The 22,417-nt window shown below is 42.2% G+C and overlaps 1 protein-coding gene and 1 long non-coding RNA gene across 2 annotated transcripts in view; one reads left to right on the top strand and one right to left on the bottom strand.

Moving 5' to 3' along the window:
* The window catches only part of SRPK1 (SRSF protein kinase 1), a 67,994-nt gene extending 55,752 nt beyond the window's left edge, over positions 1–12,242 (bottom strand). The window contains 3 exon segments of the mRNA XM_020886448.2: positions 11,618–12,168; positions 12,170–12,193; positions 12,195–12,242. Coding sequence (XP_020742107.1) covers positions 11,618–12,168; positions 12,170–12,193; positions 12,195–12,227 — 608 coding nt within the window. The 5' untranslated portion in view covers positions 12,228–12,242.
* LOC139031453 (uncharacterized) lies at positions 10,920–20,719 on the top strand. The gene is made up of 2 exons (XR_011483945.1): positions 10,920–11,269; positions 19,183–20,719. It is a non-coding gene; the product is annotated as an uncharacterized lncRNA (long non-coding RNA).
* The last annotated feature ends 1,698 nt before the right edge of the window (positions 20,720–22,417 follow it).

Raw genomic sequence — 22,417 nt, 5'->3', positions numbered from 1 at the left:
TAGACTTGATTCATATGTGTACATATTAGAAATACCAACAGATGAGTTAAAAGCACATTACCTCAACACATGAACAGTAGTAAATGTTACATAAGAGTCAAAGGTAAACCCATTTAAGGTAAGGAAGAAAACATGAACAAGGGAGTAGTCACCAAAGCACTTTACTCTAGCTGAGTACTGATCAAGGCACGCAAGTACAATTTCATCATCAGAATCTCACCATCAGCTGATAAGGCAACTCAGACTCAAGGAAGTCAAACGATATTGTCCAAGTTCACCCAACAACCACATCAGAGGCAAGTTGGAACCTAGGACTATGTGACTAAAAAGACAAGCTCTTTTTGGTAAACAGTATGTGAACATGAGTTTCCCAGGTGGCACAGTGGTAAAGAATTCATCTGCCCATGCAGGGAACTCAAGAGACATGGGTTCTATCCCTGGGTCAGGAAGATCCCCTGCAGCAGACAATGGCAACCCGGTCCTGCATACTTGCCTGAAAAATTCCATGGACAGAGGAGCCTAGCGAGCTACATATAATCCATGGTGTCGCAAAGAGTGAGACACAACTGAGCGTGCGTGCATGCACACAGGAGAGCATATACCCCTACTGCCTTTCTACCTGCAACACAAGCATGCTGCTGCTTAGTCCCTTCAGTCGTGTCCGACTCTGTGCAACCCCAGACTGCAGCCCGCCAGGCTCCTCTGTCCATAGCAGTCTCAGGGCAAGAATACTGGAGTGGGTTGCCATGCCCTCCTCCAGGGGGATGTGCCCAGCAAAGCGATTGAAATGGGGTCTCCTGCACTGCAGGCAAGATTCTTTACTGCTGAGCCACCAGGGAAGGGAAGCAACACAAGCATAAGTTATCTAGTTTATGTCATTATATTCTTAACACTAGCAAAGAAATATGCAACATACAATTCTTGCAAAATCTATTCTCAAAAGCAAAGGTAGTCACAGAAGAGAAAAAAGAGTACCAAGGGATCTTGCCACCAAGCTCATGTATACAAAGGACCCAAGATCTGTGGTTAAACAGCTTGGTTGAAAAGACATTCAAGATCCTTCACATGCTGAAGGGCAGCACCACAATCAAGAGCAAAGTGAAGATAAATTACCTTTATTATTAGTTACAAAATAAGACTACTTTAGTATTTTAGGTTCTAAGTCCATAACTCCACCCCCAAAAGGACAGGTAGCATTGTTCAAAATGTCTAGTCACTCAAAACAATTTAGAATTTGAGTGAATTAAACAATATATAAAGGTCATCAACATGACTCATGATACCACCACCAAACTTCATGTCACTGTCATGACTGTTCAACACTACTGGCGACAATTTTTACATACTAGTTAAAATATATATCAAATGTTCTCAAACTTTTGGGTAGGCAATCTTTAAATATCTATTGTGCAAAGCATTTAAGCCACCAATAAATTACCCAATAGCAATGAATTACATCCAACCTTAACCTTCATCTATATAACCACAGGCTCATCATGGTACAAATGAGTATTTTTATTTGTCTAGCTCCTGCCAGCTAACTTCTCTGTCCAGTGCTACTATACTTTTCTGAAAATGAAGTATATTTCACTTATTTTGTGTATATTTTGTGTATAAACCACTTATTTTGTGGTTTCTGACAACTTTCTGAAACCACTTGTTGAGGGAGTTGAAAAAACTAGATACTGTGGTCTTCATGGTTAATCTCATGGATCTTTTTCAAATTCCAAGTTAATCCTCTAGTAAGAGGCACACAGAACCACAGGGCTTTTCCACAACTGTGCTTACTATAACTTTAGGGAGAAGTGCTAAAGACAGTATTAGGCCTAATGATTAGGCCAATTAATGACTAACTCTCACCCTGAAGACTCTACGGCAGAGATTACAAACTGGAAAATTCTGAAAGAGATGGGAATACCAGACCACCTGACCTGGTTCTTGAGAAACCTATATGCAGGTCAGGAAGCAACAGTTAGAACCGGACATGGAACAACAGACTGGTTCCAAATAGGAAAAGGAGTACAATACAGTACTATACAGTCAAGGCTGTATATTGTCGCCTGGCTTATCTAACTTACATGCAGAGTACATCATGAGAGACACTGGGCTGGAGGAAGCACAAGCTGGAATCAAGATTGCCGGGAGAAATATCAATAACCTCAGAGATGCAGATGACACCACCCTTATGGCAGAAAGTGAAGAACTAAAGAGCCTCTTGATGAAAGTGAAAGAGGAGAGTGAAAAAGCTGGCTTAAAGCTCAGCATTTAGAAAACTAAGATCATGGTATCTGGTCCCATCTTCATGGCAAATAGATGGGGAAACAGTGGTTGACTATTTTTCTGGGCTCCAAAATCACTGCAGATGGTGATCACAGCCATGAAATTTTAAAAGACGCTTACCCCTTAGAAGGAAAGTTATGACCAACCTAGACAGCATATGAAATAGCAGAGACATTATTTTGTCAAAAAAGGTCCGTCTAGTTAAGGCTATGGTTTTTCCAGTGATCATGTATGGATGTGAGAGTTGGACTCTAAAGAAAGCCAAGTGCCGAAAAACTGATGCTTTTGAACTGTGGTGTTGGAGAAGACTCTTGAGAGTCCCTTGGACTGAAAGGAGATCCAACCAGTCCATCCTTAAGGAGAAGTCCTGGGTGTTCACTGGAAGGACTGATGTTGAAGCTGAAACTCCAATACTTTGGCCACCTCATGCAAAGAGCTGACTCATTTGAAAAGACCCTGATGCTAGGAATGATTGAAGGCAGGAGAAGGGGACAACAGAGGATGAGATGGCTGGATGGCATCACCGACTTGATGGACATGGGTTTGGGTGGACTCCGGGAGTTGGTGATGGACAGGGAGGCCTGGTGTGCTGCGGTTCATGGGGTTGCAAAGAATCGGACAGGACTGATCTGAACAAACTGCAGACTGTAAAATCCTGCCTCTGACTTTTATAGTAGTTTTTAAAAAATTAAAAGTCACATTAAAACAAACATTTCCAGGGTCTCTCAAAAAATCAAAAGACCTGGTAACATGACTCATCTTCTCACAGAACAAATGAGAAAGCCCACTCCATTTTCTAATAATCACCATTCCCTTTGGGCTTATTAATCATATGCTTCAGAAGCCATATTCTAAAAGTAAATCAACACAATCACAAATTACTGTACATACAATATTCATTCTAAACTAAGAACACAAAATGACCCAAACTCTACAAGAAGGTTTTTAAAAAGCCAAAGATGATGTAAAATGAAGCAAAAATTAAATAAATGAATCTGTGTGCCAGGTGGTAACATAATCACACAGCAAGGAACTAGCTCACGTAACTTTAAAACTCAGGAATTTGACTCTCTACCCCAATAGTATGCCCTAAGAACAACAATCTGAAGAAATCATTAGCTTTCTTCAATAATCACATTACTTGGTGGTAGTATTGACATTATCATTCTCAGACTATTTTGTATTCATGCTATGGGAAAAGAAAATGAATAATCATGTTGCTGCTGTTGAGAACTGGGGTTTTCAATGTGGGAGAAAGGAGATAGAGATGTAAGATCTAAGGAAAACCCCTGGGTCATTCAATTTGATTTTTAAGTATAACATAAACTCATTATTTTTTTAAAAGAGAAAAAATACAACTTATTTCCTAACCACAGACAAGTCCTAGAAACAATCACTAAATTTAGTAGAAATAAGTGCCCAGATTGTGATTTCTAAATGTCATTTCTCACTAAAAGAGTATTTTTAGAGAAAGGGCTACTTCCTAGTTTGGGGCAGAAAATGTACAAGTCTGGACAAACTGTCACACCAGACACCAAAAACTACCAAAAATGCCTCAGGTTGAGTCAAAACTACTCAGCAGCCATCATGAAGGGACTCCAATTGACCAAAAACAGGACAATCGATAGAAATAACTATACACGCTACAAAATGCATGAACATTAAAAACATGCTAGGTGAAAGAAGTCAGTCACAAAAGACGCACAAAAAAGTATGATTGCATTTATACACAATGTCCAGGCTAGGCAAATCTATGGAGAAATAAAGTAAATTAGTGGTGGCCGATGGCAGGAGGTCAAACAGAATGGGAGGTAATGAGGAATGGCTGTAAATGGGTACAGCATTTCTTTTTGAGGTGATGGAACTATTTCAAACTTACCAGATAGTGGTGATGCTTGCAAGACTGTGAACATACTGAAAACCACTGAACTATACACTTTACACAGGTGAATTTTATGGTATATAAACTATACCTCCATAAAGCTGTACAAAACAGGGACTTCCCTTGTGGTCCAGTGGCTAAGACTCCACACTTCCAATGCAGGGAGCCCAGGTTTTATCCCTGGTTGGGAAGCTAGATCCCCCATGCCACGACTTCCATGCCACTACTAATTGGTTGGTGCAAAAGTAACTGCGGTTTTTGCATTGTTGAAATTTGCCATTTGATGTTGGAATACATTCTTAAATAAATGTGGTTATGTCATAGATCATTTCAATGTGCATTTCTCACTTTATGGGGTTTTTTGCTAATTTATTACTTGCTGTTAATGACATTACTTGTTTTATATTTATTTTGGATAATGGAAATAACATTAGACAAAAAGCAAATCTGAACAATTTTCTTATCTTTCTATACTTCTATTTATTATTTTTGGTTGCCCTGGGTTTTCACTGCTACTCACAGGCTTTTCTCAGTTGCAGCGAGCCAAGGCTACTCTTCGTTGCGGTGCTCAGGCTTCTCTTGTCATGGAGCACAGGCTCTAGGTGTAGGGGTTTAGCGATGCGGCTCACGGGCTCTAGAGCCTGGGCTCAGTAGTTGTGATGCATGGACTTAGTTGCTCCAAGGTGTGTGCAATCTTTCTAGACCAGGGACTGAACCCATGTTCCCAACATTGGCAAGTGTATTCTTACCCACTGTATCACCAGGCGAGTCCCTGAAGCGATTTTATTTGAGCTCAAAATGGGTCGTAAAGCAGCAGAGACAACTCAAAACATCAACAAAGCATTTGGCCCAGAAACTGCTAACAGTGCGGGGCTGCTGCTTTTGCAAAGGTTAGAGTCTGCATGATGAGGAGTACAGTGGCCAGCCAGCGGAACTTACAATGACTGACTCACAGCCATCATTGAGGCTGATCCTCCTACAACTACACAAGAAGTTGCTGAAGAACTATGCCAATCATTCTACAACTGTTTGCCATTTCAAGCAAATTGGAAAGATGAAAAAGCTCGGTAAGCTGAGCTGACTGAAAATCAAAACAATCATTATTCTGAAGTGTCGTCTTCTCTTACTCTATGCAACAACAATGAATCCTTCCTCCATCAGATCATGATGTGCGACTGAAAGTGGATTTTATATGACAACTGGCAATGACCAGCTTAGTAGCTGGACCGAGAAGAAGCTCCAAAGCACAGGTCATGGTAACTGTTGGGTGGTCGGCTGCCCATCTGATCCACTACAGCTTTCTGAATCCCAGCAAAACCATTACATCTGAGAAGTATGCTCAACAAATCGATGAGATGCACTGAAAACTGCAATGCCTACAGCCAGCACTAATCAACAGAAAGGGCCCAATGCTTCTCCACTACAACACCTGATCGCTTCAAAAGTTGAACAAATTGGACTACGCAGTTTTGCCTCATCTGCCATATTCACCTGACCTCTTCACAACTGACTACCACTTCTTCAAACATCTAAAAAACTTTTTGTAGGGAAAACACTTTCACAACCAGAAGGCAGAAAATGCTTTCTAAGAGTTTGTCAAACCCCAAAGCATGGATTTTTACACTATGGTAATAAACAAACTTAATTCTTGTTGGCAAAAATAGGTTGATTATAGTGGTTCTTATTTTGATTAATAAAGATGTTTGAGCCTAATTAAAATGATTTAAAATCCACAGTCTGAAATGGCCACTATGTTTGCACCAACCTAATAAAAGATCCCAGTTCAGTTCAGTCGCTCAGTCATGTCTGACTCTTTGCGACCCCATGAACCGCAGCACGCCAGGCCTCCCTGTCCATCACCAACTCCTGGAGTCCACCCAAACCCATGTCCAGCGAGTCGGTGATGCCATCCAACCATCTTATCCTCTGCTGTCCCCTTCTCCTCCTGCCCTCAATCTTTCCCAGCATCAGGGTCTTTTTCCCGTGTATGACAAAAAATTTTAGGTGTGATAATAGTACTGTAGTTATGTATTTAAAAAGGAAGAGTCCAGGACTTCCCTGGCAGTTCAGTAGTTAAGAGTCCCGTGGTCCCAGTGCAGGGTGTATACGTTCAATCCCTGATCAGGGAACTAAGATACCTCATGTCACATGATGTGGCCTAAAAGAAAAAAAAATTAAGAGTCCCAAACTTACCAGATGATATGTCTGGGGTTTGCTTTAAAATAAGATGGAAGGAAGTAGAAGATAAAGATGAAATAACATCAGCCATAGTTGATAACTGTTGAAGTTGAGGTGGATTTTGCCATTTTCTCGACAATCAAGCTGTCAATTCTGCACAACCTCGGAATTACTGCATTTCACAAATTCAAACATGAAAATGTTTCCCACCAATTCACATCTTTGAAATAAAGACACATCTTATAGTGAATGGTGCTATCAGGTTAACTGGGAGTATTTAATAAAATGGTGAATTAAAAACTAATAGCATCTTAAATTCAAAGAAAAACTATAAAAATATTTTAGATACCTATATCTCTTCAGCTAAATCATTAAAACTACTAGCTATCTGAGTTTTTTTATATGCTTGGATTACTTCAGATACAGTGAGAGAAGCATTAAAATACTTTAGTCAATATAAAAATGAACTTAGTCCCCAAACTAGCATTGGTGGTAGACAGGGTCTGGGAAACACTGGGCAAAAGTCTATATAAGGTGGGAGGAAAAAAATGTTTGCTACAGTTTTTCTACCAGGTTTAAAAAATATGGTAAAAATGAATTTTTGTTGACCAGCCTGTCTTTTCTTCATTTTTAACAAAGGAGTTCCTAAGCAACAGTCACTTTTAGCATGTCAACAAGTTGCTGGTGTCAAGCAATCTAAAGGAACACGATAAAGCCTCTGGGTCTTGCTACAGAAGAAATACTAACAGAAATAAAATTTACTAACATATATAAACTTACTGAGAAAGAAGACAAGAAAACATTTCTGATAACAGCAATTCTAAAGGTGAAATTTTAGTAGTATATAATTTTTCAAGTACATATTTTAATGGAATCACACAAAATTAAAAATGCCACTATTTTTTAAACATCAGACAGTTGACAATTACCTTTGAAAATTTCAAAAAGCAAAGAAAAAGATAGATTAGCCACATTTGAAAAAGTCAATTTATGTCAAAATCACACTATAAATGCAATCTGAAAGGCTATGAAGCTGAGAGAAATACAAACCTTCCACGTAACAAAAGCTATATTCTTATCAAGTAGCTCTTAAGATTAAGAAAAGAATCAACATCCAACATAAAAACAGGCAAAAGATAGTAGCTGGCCAATAATATCCTCCAAATGGTCAACTTTGTTAATAATAAAAGAAATTAAGATATCTCATAGATTACCAGTTTTGCGAAGCTTTTTCAAGCAATACTGCCCAGTCCTGGAGGCTAAGCAGGAGCTGGAAGAACATTCCTATTCCTAACACTCTGCCTGCAGCCGTCCTCCTTCAAGTGTCACCTTAGTAATGTGGCTTCCTTCACCCTATTTAAAACTGCACCCCCATCTCGGCTTCTCAATCCCTCTTATCTTCCTCTATTTTCCACCTTATCACTTAACAAGCTACGTAATTTACTGATGATGTCTATTGTTTATTCTTTGTATCCTCTCATTAAAATAAACTGCTTCTAAGTGTTTAATGAATAGGAGCTGGTTAACTTTTTCTGGAGAAAACTTTGACAATATGAACTTAAAATTTTTTAATGTACACACTAGTAATATCACTTCTAAGAATTTATCCTAAGGAAATAATCACTGATGGGAGCAATGGTAATCCAAAAGACTATTCATCTTAGCTGTGAATTAATAGCCTATAGTGGAATGTTTAAAACAATGTGAAATACTTAAGCTGTGAAAAATTGTTCCTGGTAATGTTAACTAGGGAAAAGTATATTTAATAATCCTATTTTTGTCTTTAAAAATATATGCATGTTTATTAATAGGAACTAAAATAAATTATGGTTCATCCGTTTGATGGAATGCTAAATGAAGCTACTGTCTAGAGTCTTGATATGGAACCGTTCCTAAGATGGTGAAAAAGGTAGACCTTTAAAAAAAAAAAAATGGTAATCTTGCACTATATGGAACTGGAGCAGAACCAATTTTCAAGGTACATTGTTAAACATAAAACACATCTAATACCATTTAATTTTTTAAAAAACGGTTTCAAGTTTATGTACTCTACCCTTTACTGGATAAAAATGTTGAAATTTTTTTCAAAGTATTGTCCCTTCTGAGTTTTCAATTACATTTCTGGAAAATTAAGACTCCCCTCTGACACCATATATGAGTGCTAAAATGAGTAAAAGCACTTCTCCAGCTCAAAAAATTTTACTACCAAATTTATACTAACTCCATAAAGTTCTTTAACTGCAAATACAGTGTAAATTACTGTCCAAACTAACTTCCTAAGCTACGTAATAATCAGTTATGAAATCTATTCTGGAATTATATGACTCCGTGGAATAGAAACACACATATTTCTAAACAATATATATGTACATCTATATGTTTCTATTCCATACAATTTCAAATGCATATGTAAATCACATTAAATTATAAAATAATAAACAAATAAAGGCACACAGCTTTTGATATACACGTTGAAAACTGAATGCTCAAAGGGAGATAGAACACTGTCCTTTATAAACAGACATATTCAGGGGGTGATGAACGTGTACCTCAACATCAAGGCATCCTGAGGTCCCTTATTCAGAAGCCTCTGTTCACTTGGCCTCTACCATAATTGTCCTTAGATACACCAAAATAACTGTCACTGGGAGATATACCAGGACTTCGGGGTGTGTCAGATTTGGGTTAGAATCCTAGCTTCAAATTTTCTAGGTGGGTAATCTGGTGAATCTCAATTTCCTTATCTATAAATACAATAGAGACTGTCACCAACTAGTTAACATCAGTAAATGAGAGTACAGTGTTTGAAAAAGTGAAATGGATAAGGAATTCCCCAAGTAAGACAACTAAAGCTCCCCAAGTCAGATATTTCAGCAGAGTTAAAAGAACAGAAAGGAAACAAATCCTAAAGAGCACTAAACTGGAAGACAGGAATGGTGGATTCCAGTTTTGACACTGCTACAAACAGGTGCAGCTCCCTGGGCATATTCTCTAAACTATGTCAATTTCAGTATTAAGATCCACAAAATAAACTGACTAAAAATCCTTTCCACCTGTACCACACCAGGACTAAATTACTAGGATGTCATTTACTGTTTTACATGAAAAATTTCTAAAATTATTCATTTAAATGCTTGCTTTTTTTTTAAACTTTAAGTCCTGATCAGTTTTCATTATGACTGAGCTACCAATTGTAACATGTAAGACTGTTTCCCTAAGGAATCCAAGGTCCAAAGACTGAATAAACTATGGCATGCTTTTTGTCAGACTTTCTCCCTGACTAATATGGTAACTAGCAGCCTGCCTTTGCAAAATGACTGGAAATCAGGAGTGCAGTCAGAAGTCACGGAATAGAGTCAGGTTACCTGAGTCAAATGGGGCTTGAACTTCTGACAAAGTTCTCTAACCAAGCTAATTAATTAGACATCTCAGGTACTTAAAAGGAGGCTGGAGAAACCCATCCCCCCTCAAATCAAAATATTAATTAAAACAAATAAATAAAGCACCTCTGAAACTACAAGTAAATGGGGGTGGTTCAAAGAATCAAGGTTGTACAGTAACTGCTAATTATATGCAGTATTCACTTGTTTTTGTCCAAGTAACTCTAAGTTACCCATGGTGGTGAATGGAAGAGTAACAGGTAATCCAAAATACATATACTCAGCTTTATGAATAAAACATATGGTCTATATAGATAATCCAAAGTAATGAATATTGGTTAAAAATAAAGTATATGATCACCCTTACTATATTCACCTCCAAAATTATAGGCTGATTCAGGCTAATATCAAGGTTCATTTCCTTATGAAGAGAACAAAGAATTCTAAATAATACAGTAAGTAATAAAATCACCACCTCCTTACATCAGAAGAAAACATATTGGTTTATAACACATTCATATCAGCTCCTCAGATAGTAACATAACACACACACACACACATACAGGAGAACCACAGAGACCACACACACACACACACAGAAACATTTAAATTCCCACTGCACAGGAGAACCAGGTTAGCTCCTTGTTACTTCTATTAAACCTATCCGAGTAAAAACTCTGATATAAGGATAATCAAGAGGCAAATCAAATAAATACACAAACATATATAAACTCATTTAAATACACTGGTTACCAAGCACTTCACAAAATAAATTCATAAAAGTTGACTGAAACGAAGCAAGCTGTGAGTTCGTCTACTTTAGCTCTATTAATAGAAGTCATTATTTGCTCTCCTGATACATTAGGTAGCTGCCAAAAACAATACACATACGTCCACACACGCACATATACCCGGATCTTGTATTATCACTCAGAAAGGAAACCTAGGAAAGCCTCGGAAATGAGTTTCATCAGAAAGACGTAGATGGTGTACAACTCCAGGGAGACCCAAGTAAATGGAAAAGTGTCCAGAAAATAATGCATTTTCCCCCCCAAGGCCCTCTGCAATTAAACGTGAGTGTAAGATAAAAGTTCTTCAGACTAAGCCTCACTTGCAGAAGCCCTCTACTGGGCGTTTTTATGAAGCTCTGACCAACTTTTGTGTTTCCCACAATAGCGCTAAACCACGATTATGCATCCTGCTGATAAAAAGGGGCCTGTAGCACTGAACAAACCATGCCAAAATCCGTAACGGCGTAGGCTAAACAACTTCCCCGCCACTGCTGCGATGCCCACTCCATAAGGCCTCTGCATTCAGCCCAAAACAAGCAGCAACCGAAACCGGCTGCAGACCAGGGGGCTGCCTGCACACCGCGAGGAACGCGAGGCGCCTGCAGACTCAGGAAGTTGCCTAACCCTAGGGGGAAGCTCCTGCCCTCTATAAAAGGGAGCGTGTAGGCTGGCAGACCGAAAGACGGAAAATTCATTCAAGAATTCCCTGGCCGCCTCCCCTGCACACGTAGGAGGCAAGTTAAGACGCTGCGAAGCAGGTATGGAAAAGAACAGAGTTCACAAACTGATCATGATCGAACAGCTCGGTGCGGAGGCCCAAACTCGGGGAGCCGGTGCCGCCTCCTGCAGTTGGGAAGGTATGGCCCGGGCTGCTCCGATCCTCCACCAATAGCCCTTTTCCAGCAGGCTGCTCAGAACCAGACCTTCAGCAACCGAAGCTCCCTCCCACCTGGTTCCAGGGGCGCAGCCCTCCACAGCCGCCCCGAGGCCATGTGGCCGGGGCCGCCCGGGTGCCCCAGACCCCGTGAACGTTCCAGGAGTGAAACCGGAGGAGAGGAAGTGCGGGGATAGACCCAGAGAACGGGATGTTGGGGTGCGAGACTCACTTCCTCTGGGCTTTGTCCTTCTTGGCCTTGGTCCTTTTCTTTCGGGCCTGGAGCGCAAGCACTGCAGGAGAGAGGGATGGATGAAGGGCGAATGGGGAGAAAAGGAGGCGACCAAGGTGAGGGTGGAGACCCAGCAGGGGTGCGAGGCCCGGGCGCCGGGCCTGCCTGAGGGGCGGCTCTGGGCCGAGGGCCGCGGCGTCTGCTGGGCGGCCGCTCGGGGGGCTGGCGGCCCACGGGGCGCAAAGCAGCGCGCAGGCGGGGCGCGCCGGAGGGGGCTCGGGCCGGGTCAGGGAGCTGGCGAGCAGCGGTCGGCCTCTCCGGGCGAGGGCCGGGCCCTGGAGCGGCCCCAAGTCGCGGGCCGGCCTGGCGGGGAACAAGGGGCGATGACTGCTGGCGCGGAAGGACGCCCGAGCTGAGGGGCGCGGACCCGCAGCCCAGAAGCGGGGGGTGAGGGGCGGCGCCACCTCAGTGGAGGGGTGCCGCACGCCCGGGGACCGGGACCGGACGGCGGCGGTTAGGCGAAGCTCCCGGAGGTGATCCGGGCCTCGCCCCCGGCGGCCGTTGCCCCTCGTGGCGAGAGGCCGCTCCACCGCTCACCTTTCCGCTCCATGGCGAGACCGGTAACCGCCAGGCGCCTGCGCACTCGAGTGGCGGTGACTCCCGCTCCCGCCGCGGCCCCAAACCCAGCCCGCGCACGCCCCGCCCCTCGGCGCCCACCCCGCCCCGCCCACGACGGCGCGCGCTTGCGCGCTGAGCGCGGAGCCTACCACCTGCTCGTGAGAAGGGGAGGGCGTGAAGAACGGGGGAGGAGGGGAGGGGAAGAACGCCGAGGGTGAGCGCGCGCGGGGTGTTTGAGAAGCGAGCCTGGAAGCCTCGCAGTACGAGCTACTAAAGCTCGTACTAAGTATTCGCCGGGCCGTCGCCTCCTGAGGAATGGTGAACAGGGTGGCATAGAGGGTTCCCTGCGTGCTGAGTCAGAGCTCCGTGGCCGACTGTAACCTGCCTTGGTTTCCTGATCTGTAAAAGGAAATAATCAGGTGTGTCCCAGTCCCTCCACTGCGCTCTTGTGAGGGCCAGTTGAGAAACTCTGTGAGGAAAACTGAGGGAGAAATTACGAGAAAGAAAGAAAGAAAAAGGAGTAGGAGCATCACAGGGACTGGAAGGAAGGAACCTGTGACTTTATCGTTACTGGAAAAGCAAAGACTTTAAAAGTGAGTTGTCTCGTACAATTTCAAAGTCAAATGAAGACTGTTAAAGGAAGGAAGCGGGAGAATAAAACTTAGTGTTTTCTTATTTTACCACTTTATCAACTTTTCAGTACAGATACACGCAGTTGTCTTTATAGAATAGTTTTTTACTTTCTAAGTGCATTTTCTCATTTGATGTTCATGACAGCTTAAAGGCAAGATAGTTATTACTTCCACTACACAAATAAGCTAACTCGGAGGGGATATGTACTCAGAACCTTGGTGTCCTGACACAGTGATCATTCATCAAATACTTGTTGTATAGCTGGGTTAGGAAAATTTTTCTGTTAAGGGCCATGTAGTAAACAAAGACTTGGGGATCATAAGATCTGTTAACTACTCAGCTCTGCCACTAGAGCTCAAAAGCTTCTCAGTGCTCAAAACAAGCCTTCTTTATGGTCCCTGAAACTTGAATGTCATGTAATTTTCCGGTATCATGAAATACAGTTTTTCTGTTGATCTTTTCCCATGATTTCAACCATTCTTGGTTCGGGCCTTAGTTTGCCAACCCCTTTGTAAAGTACTACAGCAGGACAGGTGGAAGCCTGCAGATCCTCGCTCTTCTAGAAGTTAGACCTTAGTGGGGAAGACCGAGAAGTAATTAATTAACTGAGAAGGGAAGATGAAAGTACAATAGTGCTGCACAGGTCAAGCATGGGGGCCTTGGGCAGGATTTTATTGAGCAAAGTAGGTCATTAAGTCCAGCCAGGGAGGAGACAGCTTTTGTGCTGGGTCTTGGGAAATGTGTAGGATTTCCAGAGGTGGAGGAGATGTCACACATTCCTGAATGAGAAAATCAATTGAGCAAAAAGATAGGCTTGGACACCTACAGGTGGGGACTGAGGCTGGTAATGACTAAAGAGATGAAGTAGAACGTGAGGCTGGAAACGTAGGTTTGCCAAATTTGAAATTTAGATAATTAATATCTGTTGCAGGGAACCTGAATGATAGCATTTCTAGGCAGATTGCAAAAGAGGACAGCACCTGTTGTCCAAGGAAAACTACAACCCAGTTTCCTTTGAGTTCTATCCTTGAAAACAAAAGGAGATTTGGGGCAGACAGTGAAACCCTGGAGTCTGAGGATTCTGCCTGCTCAGGATTTAGAAAAGACAGGCGAGTGCTGGTGGCTCAGGAAAAGTCCCAGAATGGGGAAATTACTTCCCACAGAAAGTAAACTCTATGGGAGTTGGAGTGCTGCTTGGTTTTTCCTTGATGTATCCTCACTAACAAGCACTTATTAGGGTGTCTGACACTTATTAGGTGCTCAAATATTTGTCTAATCAAAGAATAAATGATGTGGGAATTCCCTGGTTGTCCAGTGGATAAGACTCCAAACTCTCATTGCTAAGGTCCCAGGTTTGATCCCAGGTCAGAAAACTAAAAATCTCACAAGCCACAGGGTGTGGCAAAAAAAAAAAAAAAAATGATGTGCAGTTTCTGAGAAAGGTCTGGATGAAGGAGAGAAAACACTGAGAGGGACAATCAGAGAGCTATGCTAAAACCCAAATAGGTTAGTGCGGATCCATCAAAAAGGAATGTGTAACTTGGCATGAATCAGTCACACCTATTCTGACCCTGTGCTTCTCTCTCTTAAGAGCTTACCAGTCCTCTGTTAAATAACTCATTTGAGAATTTTTCCAGAGTCAATGTCAAGCTTATTGGACTGAGTTCCCAGGATTGACTATTTTTTCTTTTTCTTTCTTCTGTTTTCCCCATTCTCCCAGCATGCTTCAGTTCTTCACACTTTTTCTACAGTTTCTATAATTGTTCACATAAGCTAGCTTGCTTGGTTTTTTCCCTATTCTAAAGCTTATACCTTTTTTTATGCTTCCTCCTTTAAATGTAACCTTAAAAATCCTACCCCCCCCCCCCCCCATTTCACAAGGCTTAATCTATTTTGGATTTTACCCTAACAGAAGTTATTCTTAAAAGTGGTGGTCTTTTCAGTATGGTACGGGCACAAAGACAGAAATATAGATCAATGGAACAGAATAGAAAGCCCAGAGATAAATCCAAGAACCTATGGATACCTTATCTTCGACAAAGGAGGCAAGAATATACAATGGAAAAAAGACAACCTCTTTAACAAGTGGTGCTGGGAAAACTGGTCAACCACTTGTAAAAGAATGAAACTAGAACACTTTCTAACACCATACACAAAAATAAACTCAAAATGGATTAAAGATCTAAATGTAAGACCAGAAATTATAAAACTCCTAGAGGAGAACATAGGCAAAACACTCTCCAACATAAATCACAACAGGATCCTCTATGACCCACCTCCTAGAATATTGGAAATAAAAGCAAAAATAAACAAAATGGGACCTAATTAAACTTAAAAGCTTTTGCACAACGAAGGAAACTATAAGCAAGGTGGAAAGACAGCCCTCAGATTGGGAGAAAATAATAGCAAAAGAAGCGACAGACAAAGGATTAATCTAAAAAATATACAAGAACTCCTGCAGCTCAATTCCAGAAAAATAAATGACCCAATCAAAAACTGGGCCAAAGAACTAAACAGATATTTCTCCAAAGAAGACATACAGATGGCTAACAAACACATGAAAAGATGCTCAACATCACTCATTATCAGAGAAATACGAATCAAAACCACGACGAGGTACCATTACACGCCAGTCAGAATGGCTGCTATCCAAAAGTCTACAAGCAATAAATGCTGGAGAGGGTGTGGAGAAAAGGGAACCCTCTTACACTGTTGGTGGGAATGCAAACTAGTACAGCCGCTATGGAGAACAGTGTGGAGATTCCTTAAAAAACTGGAAATAGAACTGCCATATGACCCAGCAATCCCACTTCTGGGCATACACACCGAGGAAACCAGATCTGAAAGAGACACGTGCACCCCAATGTTTATCGCAGCACTGTTTATAATAGCCAGGACATGGAAGCAACCTAGATGTCCATCAGCAGACGAATGGATAAGAAAGCTGTGGTACATATATACCATGGAGTATTACTTAGCCATTAAAAAGAATTCATTTGAATCAGTTCTAATGAGATGGATGAAACTGGAGCCCATTATACAGAGTGAAGTAAGCCAGAAAGATAAAGACCAATACAGTATACTAACACATATATATGGAATTTAGAAAGATGGTAACAATAACCCTATATGCAAAACAGAAAAAGAGACACAGATGTACAGAACAGACTTTTGGACTCTGTGGGAGAAGGCGAGGGTGGGATGTTCTGAGAGAATAGCATTGAAACAAGTATACTATCAAGGGTGAAAGAGATCGTCAGCCCAGGTTGAATGCACGAGACAAGTGCTCAGGGCTGGTGCACTGGGAAGACCCAGAGGGATCGGGTGGAGAGGGAGGTGGGAGGGGGGGATCGGGATGGGGAATACATGTAAATCCATGGCTGATTCATGTCAATGTATGGCAGAAACCACTACAATATTATAAAGTAATTAGCCTCCAACTAATAAAAATAAATAGAAAAAAAAGTGGTGGTCTTTTGCTATTTATTCTCAATTACATGCATACCCCTCTCCCACAACTGTTTTTCTGCAAGTTCTTTTAAAAGTAGAATTATTCAGAGAACATAAATCGTTGTGGTTTTGTTGCTTATGGGCAGTGTGAGAATTTAATTTCTGCAAAGATCCCATTCCTTATGAGCTAATTTATTTTTTAAGACCGTCCCGAATCTTCCCTAATGCTTCTTTAGAATTTTGAAATATGAGCACCTAAGCGTAGCATACTTATTTCATCATACCCAACATTCCCTGGCTTGATTACCACAAACTCTCAAAGTTTTATCTGAATTAAATCCAAAGTATCACTTCCCCTTATGGCTTTCCCTGTGTCCTGGGAGATGAAATAGACAAGAGAAGAAGAAAGTGAGAATAAAACAGATGCTTTATTTGAATAAGATTCCCAGTAGACATCTGCATGATTGGAGAACCCCAACAGAACTTTCTCTTGCCTTTGTGATAGTTTTGTGAAGTATATTGGGAAAATATAATTACATTGTAGGCTTGAGTATCAGGAAACTTGGCACAGTCAACAGAATAATTGGAGAGAATTGAATAAAGGGATTGAGGGGCTTCAGGGAAACCAGCTAGGTAGGGATGATGAGGCATCTGGGGCCTAGCACCAGTGGGAGTGTTTACCACCCTAGGCCTGAAGAAACGAGGGGTGGAGGTGTTACCAGAACCCAATGAGAGCTTGTATTAGTTTGCTAGGGTTACCTTAACAAAGTACCATAGGGACTTCCCTGGTGGTCCAGTGGTTAAGACTCTGCCCTTCCTATGCAGGGGGCACAGGTTCCATCTCTAGTAGGGGAACTAAGATCCCACATGCCATGAGGCCATAAAAAAGGTATCACAGACCAGGTGGCTTCAACAACAGATATGTATTGTCTCACAACTCTGGAGGCTAGAAGTCTGAAATCAAGGTGTCAGCAAGGTTGGTTACTTCAGAAAATTATGAGGGAAGGATTTGTCCTCTTTCCCTTGCTTGTGGGTAACTTCCTGGTCCATGTCTCTTCAGATCATGTCTTTTTGTGTATCTTGATTTATGTCCAGATTTCCCCTTTTCATAAGGGCATCAGCCATATTGGATTAGGACCCATTCTCAAGAGCTCATTTTAACTTGATTACCTCTTGAAAGACCCTATCTCCAAAAGGTCACCCTCTGAGGTCCTGGGGGATAGGATACCAATAAGTCTTCGGGGAGGGGGTACAATTCAACCCATAGCAGAGCTGTAGTAAGAAAGCACTGCCTGAATACAGCTGTGCCCTTTGATAAACGGATGTAACCATCACTTGTGTGTGTGTTCTAAGTCGTGTCTGACTGTGTGACCCTATGGATTGTAGCCCACCAGGCTCCTCTGTCCATGGGTTCTCCAGGGAAAAATACTGGAGTAGGTTGCCATGCCCTCCTCGAAGGGATCTTCCCAACCCAGGGATTGAACATGTGTCTCTTATGTCTCCTGCATTGACAGGCAGATTCTTTTACACTGGGACCACCGGGGAAGCCCCAGCTGTCACCAGCAGGGAAATTAATAACCCAGCTTCTTTCTCTAATCATCCTCTCTGGCTTGTGCCTCCCATTCACAAAACCCACCTGGAAGTTAGAAGACAGGGGTGCCTGGGTGAAACAGTCCAGGCAAGCCAGCCTCCCAGGGCACAGAGCAGGGTGGAGAGGGTGGAGGGTGAGTCTGGAGGGGCAAACAATATCCAGCACAGCCTGTCTGGGCAGTCAGCAGGCTCCACCCAAAGCAGACCGCAGTTTCCAAGCGAGTAAGTCAGCCTCTTGGGCTCCCTTGTCCCTGGAGTGGCTTGAGAACTGAAGTTGCTTGGAGATATAAACCCTTTTCTGGCTTTGTTCTATAAAAGCTTCCCTGGTGGCTCAGCTGGTAAAGAATCTGCCCCCAATGCAGGAGACCTGGGCTTAATCCCTGGGTTGGGAAGATCCCCTGGAGAAGGGAAAGGCTACCCACTCAAATATTCTGCCTGGAGAATTCCATGGACTGTATAGCCGTTGGGGTTGCAAAGAGTTGGACAGGACTAAGCAGCTTTCACTTTTGAAACTTCCCTGGCAGTCCAGTGGTTAAGACGGCGCTGCAAGGGCAAGCAACAGAGGTTTGATCCCTGCTTGGGTAACTAAGGCTGTGTGGTGCAACAACAACAACATCTTAAACTTCACAAGGAAATTGTGCTGGACTGAAGAGGGGAGTAGGTAGAGGAGATATAAGGATAAAAACCTTGACTTGGTGGGCTGGGAAACTCGCCTCCTCTTAGATGGCCTCCTCTGGTCACAGCATGAAGGTTGGGGGTTTGGGTCCTCTAGCAATGAGGAGGTTGCAGAGACTGGCGGTTCTGGAGGCAGGTGGAGCCCCTTCTCTGCTCCCTGGAGGTGCTCTGGGGAGGCAGTAGGATGTTACAAACTGACCTAAGCTGATCGGGTCCAACTCTAAGTTCTTTATACTTGGTAATGATCTACCAGACAAGTCTGAGCGATGAGGATTTGTCTGCCCCACATCCTCACTCCCAGGATATAAAGGAAGCGAGTTTTGACTAAAATCTGCCACATACATTTGTTAACCTTCACTGGCAGGCAGGCACAGAACAGCTCCTATGACCTGTGTATGTTCTTTGAGGTCTCTGCCCTTTTGGAGGCTCTGACTGCAGGTTTAATTTCTAAAGTTTGGCAATCTCGGGGCCAAAATAAAGACAGTTTAGGAAACACATAAAAATGGGCAACATGGTTTAGACATTTGAGTTCTGATTTCTACCTGCTATGCAATATCTCATCTGTTTTTCTTTTCCTTCTTTCAAATCCTTCCCACTAGGCCCACCCTCAGGACAAGCATTTATCGAGTACCTGCTGCAGCCCAGGCATGAGACTAAGAGCTTCAAGAAGCAGAGAAGAAGAAAACATAGACCTTGCCCAGTAGGACTTAATAGTTAATTCTTAAAAAAAAAATTTTCAGGGGGGATATAGTTGACTGACAATGTTGTGTTAGTTTCAGGGGTACAGCCAAGTGAGCCGTTTATACATATACAGATATCTGCTAATCCTTATACAGTAATGATTGTTTCCTGGACACTGTTGTCCCTCATCCCTCAAACAACTCTATGCGGTCAATACTATTATTATCATCTGTGTTTGACAGATGAGGAAGCTGAGGTACAACCAAAGTCACACACACTCCATAGTAAGAGGCAGAGTTTTGAATCGGAGCAGCCAGGCTTTCAAATTCCTACTCTTAGAAACAAACAAACAAACAAAAAAACAAATTCCTACTCTTCACCACACACCATATTATAAATATAAGTAGATGCATGAAGTACCACAGGAGCACAACCAAAGAGGCCCTCTCAGTTCAGGATTTGAGGGGGGTAAGAAGAGAGACATCTCCTGAATGAGATGACCCTGTGCAGCATTGGAGAGCATCGAATAGATGTCAGCTGGGAACAGAAGGGAGGGATGAAGCCCCACGTGGTATGTGGGGCAACCATAAACAGCTGAGCGTCGCTGGAGTATAAAGTGGGGGGAAGGTGGGAGGTAGTTTGCTCCACAAACGCTGGCCGGGCCCTTTCTTTATGCAGGCACCGTGTTTGGTGCTGGGGGGTATAGCAGGGAGCTTGGAGCTTCTGAGGAACTTGAACTTGAGCTTGCCAACATTTTACTCCCTTGGACTTCCCTGGTGACTCAGTGGTAGAGAATCCACCTACAAATGCAGGGGACTCGGGTTCGATCCCTGGTCCAGGAAGATTCCATATACCTCAGAGAAACTAAGCTCGTGCCACAGCTACTGACCCCGCGAGCCCTAGAGCCCATGCTCCACGACGGAGAGAAGCCCCTGGGATGAGGAGCCCTGGCACCGCAACAGGAGAGGAGCCTCTGCTCGCCACAACTAGAGTGCGCCCGTGCACAGCATCGAAGACCCAGCACAGCCCCAAACACAAAAGCACTTTGACTCTTCCCTCACTAAAATAACTTTAAAAGTATCCCTGTGCAACACACTCAACAAGCTAGAAATAGGTCTTCCTCAACCTGATAAAGGCTGAGGAAAAAACCCACAGCTATCAGCATATTTAATGATGAAAGACTGAAAGCTTTCTCCCTAAGATCAGGAACAAGAAAAGGATGTCTACTCTCACCACTGGTATTCAGTCACAGGCTGAAGGTTTTAGCCAGGGTCGCTAGACAAGAAAATTACATAAGAGGCATACAAACTGCAAAGGAAATGGACAGTTTAAAAGGGTTACATCACAGTTTTGAACGCCATTCAGCGGAATTTAAATACAATAGCAATTTGATGCCCATCATCATACACTTTTATATGTAAAAAAAAATAAAATCATTTTGTCAATTATAAGAAATTTTACCCGTGGCTGATTCATGTCAATGTATGGCAAAAACCACTACAATATTGTAAAGTAATTAGCCTCCAACTAATAAAAATAAATGGAAAAAAAAAGAAATTTTACATTACCTCCTTTTCCCCTTGAACTTGTATTTCTATTTCATTTTACTCTCACAGAAGTTCATCCTCAGGTGATACAATTTTATGCTTAAAAGTCTTGTATTGGTACTTCTCTGGTGGTCCTGTGTCTAAGACCACGTTCCCAATGCAGGGCCCCGAGTTCAATCCCTGGTAAAGGAACTAGATCCCGCATGCTGCAACTAAAAGTTTAAATGACACAACCAAAAAGAAAAAAAGATCCTGGATGCCGAAACAAAGATTCAAGTGCCACAACTAAGACCTGGCAGAGTCAAATAAACTTTAAGAAAAAGTCTTGCTCATCCTGTCATCCCTCACCACATAAATGTGCATTAACATTGTAATTTAGTTTGCAAAGACATTTCCTAAGATCATGGTCCTCTAAAAACTCTCTTACCTATCATTATGAATATTACTGCATGATGAATCAAAATAAAATACAGGATCATTTTGTGATAGATGAAATTTTTTTGCAAATATTCATTAGGGCAAAGGTAGGTGATGTTTCTTAATGAGGTCGGCATCATTCTATTCATTTTTTTTTGGTAATGCGGTGAGAAAACTTGGTACATAAAAATTTTTATATATGGGAATAGAAAGGGTTTGGGACAGCAATATAATTTTAAAAATCTCCTTCCAAATGTGCCAAAAATCACATGGTAATCATCAAAATTTATATTCATGGCCATCAACAGACAATTCTAAGAGATCCTTAGTCAATTTTGTTGAAAGCAGGTAATTCGAAACCATCTGACTTGCAGAAAGATGTGTTATCCATTCATTAAAGTTATTTACTGTCTCAATCCAAACAGCAGTATTTCAACGTATTCTTTCGTTTGGACCCTTGAGAGGGTTATACACCCTCAGCTAGTGTACCTGAGCATTTGGGGGGGGAGTGAGAGGCCTTTTTGTTTGTTTTGATTGCCTCACTGCTCCTTGGAATAACAGTGACTTTTGTTCACTGCTGTGTCTCCAGGGCCTAAAAGAAAAGTGTCAGATACATAGTAGGTGCTCAGTAAACTATCTTCAGAAATGTTATGAAAAAAATATCTTTTGATATAGTTCATGGGCTTCTCACGGAAAGAGTACTGGAGCAGTTTGCCATTCCTTCTAGTAATCATGTATGGGTGTGAGAATTGGACCATAAAGAAAGCTGAGCACCGAAGAGTTTATGTTTTCAAACTGTGGTGTTGGAGAAGACTCTTAAGAGTCCCTTGAATAGCAAGGAGATCAAACCAGTTAACCCTAAAGGAAATCAAGCCTGAATATTCATTAGAAGGACTGAAACTGAAGCTCCAATACTTGGGCCACCTGATGCGAAAAGCTGACTCACTGGAAAAGACCCTGATGCTGGGAAAGATTGAGGGTGGGAGAAGAGGGTGACAGAGGGCAAGATGGTTGGATGGCATCACCGATTCAATGGACATGAGTTTGAGCAAGCTCTGGGAAATTGTGAGGGACAGGGAGGCCTGGTGTGCTGCAGTCCATGGGGTCTTAAAGAGTTGGACGTGACTTGGTGACTGAATAATACCACCATGGAAAAATGTGAAAACCATGGGTGTCTGGGTGTGTGTAC

Source organism: Odocoileus virginianus, chromosome 27 (genome assembly GCF_023699985.2).
Source record: "Odocoileus virginianus isolate 20LAN1187 ecotype Illinois chromosome 27, Ovbor_1.2, whole genome shotgun sequence".
Classification (NCBI taxonomy): Eukaryota; Metazoa; Chordata; class Mammalia; order Artiodactyla; family Cervidae; genus Odocoileus; species Odocoileus virginianus.
Note: the sequence above shows the minus strand (reverse complement) of the source record. Positions and strands in the feature narration are given on the sequence as shown.